General features: G+C 40.7%; 2 protein-coding genes across 2 annotated transcripts; one reads left to right on the top strand and one right to left on the bottom strand.

Annotated features, from left to right (window-relative positions):
- Positions 1–1,722: 1,722 nt before the first annotated feature.
- On the bottom strand, positions 1,723–5,259 carry LOC109469870 (hydroxylysine kinase-like). Its single transcript, XM_019768631.1, is given in 9 exon segments — positions 1,723–2,407; positions 2,687–2,887; positions 3,129–3,303; positions 3,575–3,705; positions 3,905–4,030; positions 4,463–4,513; positions 4,516–4,609; positions 4,611–4,701; positions 5,244–5,259. Coding segments are annotated over 8 exon segments (1,086 nt in total). The 5' UTR covers positions 4,686–4,701; positions 5,244–5,259; the 3' UTR covers positions 1,723–2,174.
- A 512-nt stretch (positions 5,260–5,771) lies between these two features.
- LOC109469637 (kunitz-type serine protease inhibitor BmKTT-2-like) lies at positions 5,772–6,594 on the top strand. Its single transcript, XM_019768172.1, has 3 exons — positions 5,772–5,891; positions 6,102–6,296; positions 6,488–6,594. Exons 1-3 carry the CDS (start codon positions 5,792–5,794, stop codon positions 6,592–6,594), a joined length of 402 nt encoding a protein of 133 aa, XP_019623731.1. The 5' UTR covers positions 5,772–5,791.
- Positions 6,595–6,744: the final 150 nt, after the last annotated feature.

Below are 6,744 nucleotides of genomic sequence, written 5' to 3'. Positions count from 1 at the left end.
CCGTTAGGGGGGGGAGGTCAAGGCTAAGGCGGGCAGGCCGCCAGCTCGGCCCGGAACGACTCAACATTGGGAGCCACGACTACCGGGCCGGGTAAGGAGTTCCACTGTGGAATGGTACGGGGAAAAAAAGAAATCTGTATGTGTCAGTGCGTGCGTTAATGGGCCGATATTTAAGAGAATGGCTCCCTCGGGTACGCCCCTGTTTGGGCTGCAAAAAACTGCCAATTTGGGTATTAATTGCTACGATGTTATGAACTATTTTAAACTAGAAAGGCCAATATTTGCTTTGGAGCAAATATAGCGATGGGTTCACCACATTTTACGACATGGCAGGGAAAGAATGAGAAACACAAGGGAAAACAATGATTTACATTGATATAACTATAATATGAAGTAACATACAACTAAAACAACAGTTGGATAGCTATTCCCTACTTTATTGGTTAGGATTTTTAATTGCATAATGCAAACTGTTGATTTTCAAAAAAAAAAAAAAACGTCCAATGCCCCGACATTCCAATGCTGGAGTCAGGAAAACTTGAATACCTACCAAAACACTTGAATACAGACATACTGTCAGTATGGAAATGCTCTGTGCAGGTGTTAATCAAGTTAAATCCCAACAGCCAATCAGCAAGAAGAATAGAGGAAAGCTGCATGCCTATTGGTTGATGCCCTGCATTCCATTGTGATGACTCATGCCCAAACGTGGTAAACAAGGCACACTAACACAGTAATACATTTGCTATAACACAGCCAAAAAACTCAAATAAAACCATTCTAAAAGCCTGTATTACAATAATTCAAAAAACGCCTAGGGGTATTTGCCCACTGTACCTCCATACCAAATTTCAGGACCTTGGGCCCTAAAATGAAGAAGCTGAATCCATTTAAAAAATGGCAGGAGGAGAAGGAGAAGGAGAAGAAGAAGAAACATCAGAAAAAGCAATATGGGTTCACCACCACTTCGTGGTGTGGTGAACCCATAAAAATGTTGTGAGGCGGGCGCTCCTCCTCCTTTCGGAGAGAAGAGGCCATTGCAGGTCGTTGATCATTTGTGTCACACTACTAGTTCGCCTGTAGTCATTGAGGGTCACCCGGGCGGCCCTGCGCTGGACAGCCTCCACCGCCTGTATCCCTTTGATGGTATGCGGGTCCCAGACGGTGGCACTATATTCCAAGTGGGGCCGTACCAGCGCTTTATAGCAAGTGGCCTTGACCCTAGATGGACAATGGGTCAAGTTGCGCCGAATGACCCCCAGAACTCTACCGGCTTTACTAGTGGTGTGTTTGATATGGGTATCCCACCGCAAATCATCGGACAGATGTACTCCGAGATAGGGGTGGGATTTGACACTGGTAAGGATTTCATTACAAAGTGTGTACTGTGTTAAGATGGGGTGTCTGGGTCAGCAGAAGTCGGGCGGCCATGGCTGTCATGCATGGTCACGATTTGAAAATTAAACTTTTCATTCAAGCTGATCTATTATACATTTGTAGATAAAAAAAGAAACTGCAATTTCAAACGGTTAACCATTTTTACGTAACACCACATACAATAAACATTCAATTGTCACCATGGAATCCGATAGTTTTTATTGCCTGCCTCCTTAGAAGACAAGATAGAAAAATATTACAAAAGATATAAATATCTCACAGAGGTCTCTAAACTAGTGCAATTAATTAAATCTGTGAGGTATTAGTAGTTATTATAATTTAGTTATTATAAGTTATAATTTTTTACTATTGTTATTAATTTTATTTTGAAATTGTGCATTATTAAAAGTTGTTTGGTACATCTTATGGACATGTCACACTTTTGTTGAGAATTTTGAAACTTATTACATGTATAAATATACAGTAACTACTATCATTCCAACAACTTCTGCTTAATGGATATGAATTAAGATGTTGGCTGCTAGTAGTAATTGTATGATAGCACCAAGTACAATCACTGCAAGTTCACTTAAGTCAAATTATTAAATCAATTTTTTAAGAATTTGACTTCTCAGTATTATCTCCAAGGAAACTAGAGCACCAAATTTCCCCTTTGTATATCATTAAGCTTGGACGCCAAGTTGGCATGAGAGTTGCATAATACATGTACATGTACTGCGAATGTATTACTTTCACTGTGGTTCATGTGGTGTTCAAAGTCACTGTCACAATCAGTATCAGTTATTCTGAATATTCCTCCACTGTTTGTAGATCTCCTCTTTAGGGGTTCCCCACCACATGTCGATGAACTTGGAGACACTTCCCGCTGTGACCATGAGGTATTCTGTGTTCTGAGGATGGATACTGGCGGTGTAGTGCCCCAGTACGTAAGACTGCGAGGCCCTGGCAACAACACAGTAGTACAGCACATCCCACTCTGCAGGTGTCAGGGCACGAACACTTTCAAATCCTGTGAAACAAAACACAAGGCAAACACTATGATGTTACCATATAGTTTGTAGTTTTTAGAGTACTCAAACTGTTTCAAAGTCCTTCATAATACAATGTACAGAATACAATATAATACATAAGATGGTGAAATGAGCCTCACTAGTCTTAATCTTTCTTTCTCTTTCTATGTAGAAAACTGATTTTGTAGTATTTGGGAGTTTAATCACTCTGCAGCATGTTAAGGGTAAGTGGGTCAGGCAATCCTTTATTGTACATGCCTGGCTCGTAACTTACTAACCTGCTACAAGGTGTCCTCCGAGTGAGATCGGATCCTTTACTACTGTCATGAAGTACATCAGGGCGATGGCAAGGTCAAATACATAGGGGTCAACAATGGCGTCACCATAGTCCAGAAGCCCACAAACCCTGAACTCGCTGGGGGTTACAGGGTCCTCCTCTACCAGGACATTCAGGTCATTGAAGTCTCCATGCATCACTCCTGGAAAGATATCCACAACAGTATACAATTTCTCATTACATGGTATGGCGGCATTGGGAATATGGTTATTAAAATCAAAAGGTATTGGGTTTTTAAAAATCCCTATTATGGTGCCAATACGCTTCAGTTAGAGACGTCCTCTTGGACCACATCACCTGTCTGAGTTATCTCAGTTTGTCGTTGGTCAAAAGACTCAAACCTGAAAAGAAAAATAAGCAAACAAACCTTCTTTTCTACTTACCTTGTTGAAGGTCATCCATACGGGGCAGCACTTTTTCTCTGAAGGCTTGAATGATTTCCCTGTTTATCTCTATGTGACGTTCCTCTTTCAGGCAGTGAAGGTACTTCTCAAGACTAGGGAGACATTTTAGGCTCCACACAAAGTCTGGTCTGTGCAAGGCTGGATGAGAAAAATCCTGGTGGAAAGAAATTGAACCAAACTGGAATTAATTAAACCGGTTATGGGTGAGAACCAAATAAAGATAAAGTTAGGATTGGTAGGCTCAGAAAATGGCATCAATGCTGCACTACCTCCTCTAATTCATTCTAAGCATTGCTGATAGTAGTATCTCAATTACTGTAAAATTACCAATACCAGATTACCACAGCACAAAAATTTGAGCACTAGAGCAGCATTACACACCGCTTTTGCAAGGCGCAGTAATAGGTAAACTTCCTAGCACTTACCTTCAAGGCTTTGTGTACTTTGGCTAGAAAAGCACCAGCTTCGTAGGCTAAGTGGTGAGTGATGGGAGCATTGTGGTATACAGTCCCAGGCAGGTAGGTCAGAAGGCGAACGATGTTGTGAGAATAGCTACCTGCACCGCAAAGGAGAAGGCCAAAATCAGGAGTCTGATTATAGATGATCATGTTCATACTGTCATCATTATAAGTTTAACTTTAAAGAGGCGGGATCTTGATTTCCAGAAGATGATAGACCAATTGCAGAATCAGGAACAACTTTGATCTGCTATAAAAATTAAAGCAAAAATACTGAATTATGGATGTATAGTGTACCATTGTCCTTCTTCAGTAGTTGTTGGAGGCTCATGTCCCTACCCTGAAGGTTTGGCACGACTCTGGGTACTGGGAATCCTCTGTCTGCTAGAAATGTCATCATCTTGTTCTGTGCCTCTATCAGATCTTGGGAATCAGCAGATACAACATAAAAGCAAGAAGCATTTTATGCAAGTGGCATGAAGTATATTAGCCTGAGTGTCAGCCTTTTCAGCTTTTGTCTGCTTCCACGATAGGTAGCGGACGAAAGCTAAAAAGACTGATACTCGGGTTAGAAGTATATAACAGGGACAAGAAAAGAGAAATATCATGTGGTATATTCAATGCAGGTTCTAGACTTTCCCATATAAGGCAGAAGCCATCTTAAAATCATTTTACTGTCCAAGCACAGGTAGTGGTATGTGTTCAACTTTCATATTTCATATAATGTTTCCCATGTAGTTACAAGTGTAACAATTTAGTAAGGTGCTGGAGTAGTAACATATTAGAACAATTAACCCCAAGAGATTGTGTAAGCACAGGCTTAAGTTCAAGTACATGATCAGCCTGAGAACTTACCCTCATTTTTCGAGTCAGTACCATTCATAACCTTCAACGTGTACCCATGAGCCCATGGGCAGGGCCATCAACTGTCACATAGAAGTTCATGTCATCATAGCTGTCCAGTGGCTTTACAGACTTGACCTTGAGCCCATAAAGTCTTTCCCACAAGATGTCCTGCCTGCTCCTCCGTCAGGTGAGGCTTTTCCAAAATCTCTTCAGCTTTCTCAGACTGGGCCATGGTGATGCCTGTACTACTGTAGTGAATGAATGATAATGATATTATAAACAACCTACCCACACCTTGTGTTGCACAAGGCCACTATGTGAGTAACAAAAATTATACATGTACAATGTACATGACATTAGGAGTAGCCTGGTTACCAGACCTCTTTTAGCTCCAGAGTCTATTTGCGGAGAGGATATAGACTTGATAGCTAAAGTCTCAGTGGTAATCTGGCTAGACAAGGCAAGGGGGGGTCACAACAAAATTTACTAGTATTTAAATTCAGGAGGACTACCTTACGTCCACCTACATATGATGCTAAATTTGTTAATTTAAAGTCAAAGATGTGACTGCTTTTTTATCAAATAACATGATAATTCTTTATTGATATAATCTGTAAATTAATGTATTAGATAACACCAAGTTTAAATCTAGACCTCAAACCTCCTTGCTCCAAGTACTTTTTTTTATTCTAACATGTAGTTTATGCATGCAAGTTTATTTTAAAGTCTAAATTGCTCACACTTTTCCGGAAAACTGTATCCTATAAATCCTTCTTGGTTTTAACGTTACCCCTTTTCCGGGCAAAAAACGGATGAGTCTGCCGACAGTGTGCAACATGATGTAAATTATACGGCCACACTTTTGTGTTGCAAAACTCAAACGAAGACAACCTGTCATTTCGCTATTAAGGTAAACCTATTTCGCAAACGGCTCCTGCTGGGAGATCAGCCTTAGGGTGTTATTTTAGACAACATACCGTGAGGAAAAGCTGATGATCCGGTTTAGTCCTCACTAGCGTCATCAGTAGTGAGCTGCCACACTTTGTTGCACCGCCTCCTTTGGGCGAACTTTGACACGTTCAGTCGGTCATACCAATACCAATGATATTCTTTGTCGGGCCTTGAATCATGATTCTAAAAAATTCTCGAAATAACATTTCTTTTTGTATCAAGAAAATCAAAAAAGTTTTTGTATCTTTTTACAAACAATACTTTACATTCTTTTATCGATAGTATGTAAGACTGACAAAATAAAAAGTATTTTGGTGAACAAAAACAATTTCCCCTCACCTAAATAGTATCGTCCAAACACGGATGACGTCATTAGAAGGAAGGAAGATGGCGACAAAACAGCACCAGAAAGACGGAACAACAACAATGTTTTGGTTCATGGTCGCTGTTGTTGGCCTCTGTACGGCTGAGGTCAACTTCATACGAGGTAGGGAAGCTAGTGGTTTGTACTGACTTGTTACTGGTCAATAGAAGCCTTCCTAGAGACACGAATTAGATAAGACACAAAATAATTTTATGTCTACCTTCTCTGTGTGTCTGTCCGATGATCATCAGATTCAGAATAAATTTTCTTGCGATTCCCATTTTTTTATTGAAGGTAGAAATATAGGGTATCCGGCACTTCCTTATCCTACAGATGACCTCCCGTTTGAGTTTGAGGCACGTGACGGCCCTTGTCAGCAGCCCAAGAAGGTTGGAAAGTGTAAGGCTGCTTTTCCCAAGGTGTTCTACAACAGCCAGACTGGCCAGTGTGAGGACTTCATCTATGGCGGCTGTGGCGGTAACGACAACAACTTTGAAACCATGGAGGACTGTGAGAACACTTGTGGATGTAAGTACAAGAGAGGTTTAACTGTAACGTATTCAAGTTTGCAGCACAGTACATGTTCAGCATCATTGACATAGACTATATATTCATACATGATACAGTATCATATGCTAAATAGCAAAGTCAATCAGTACAGAACCTGTTTACCACGATACTTATCATTTATGCCTGATTATTTTGTTGTTTATGTACAGCTGGGAAGAGAGAAGCTCTTGTGAAGAGAAGTGTTGAGACTGTGGACCAGGACATCTGCAGTCTGGAGCCTGACATCGGGCCCTGTCGTGCCATCTTCACAAAGTGAGCCTGAAAAAAAACTGCTGTAGAATTCAATGTCACTAGCTTTCATTTTGTAGAAGAGTAATGCTTTTGCTTATGAAATGTTAGGCAATACTACTTTAAAAGCATTTGGGTGCTGTGTCCTCCTTCACTTTGGGGCAGATGCTGTGGAAAG

The sequence above is a fragment of the Branchiostoma belcheri genome, unplaced genomic scaffold, assembly GCF_001625305.1.
Source record: "Branchiostoma belcheri isolate BF01 breed outbred unplaced genomic scaffold, Haploidv18h27 scaffold21, whole genome shotgun sequence".
Taxonomy (NCBI): Eukaryota; Metazoa; Chordata; class Leptocardii; order Amphioxiformes; family Branchiostomatidae; genus Branchiostoma; species Branchiostoma belcheri.
This window is presented reverse-complemented; position numbering and strand designations above follow the sequence as displayed.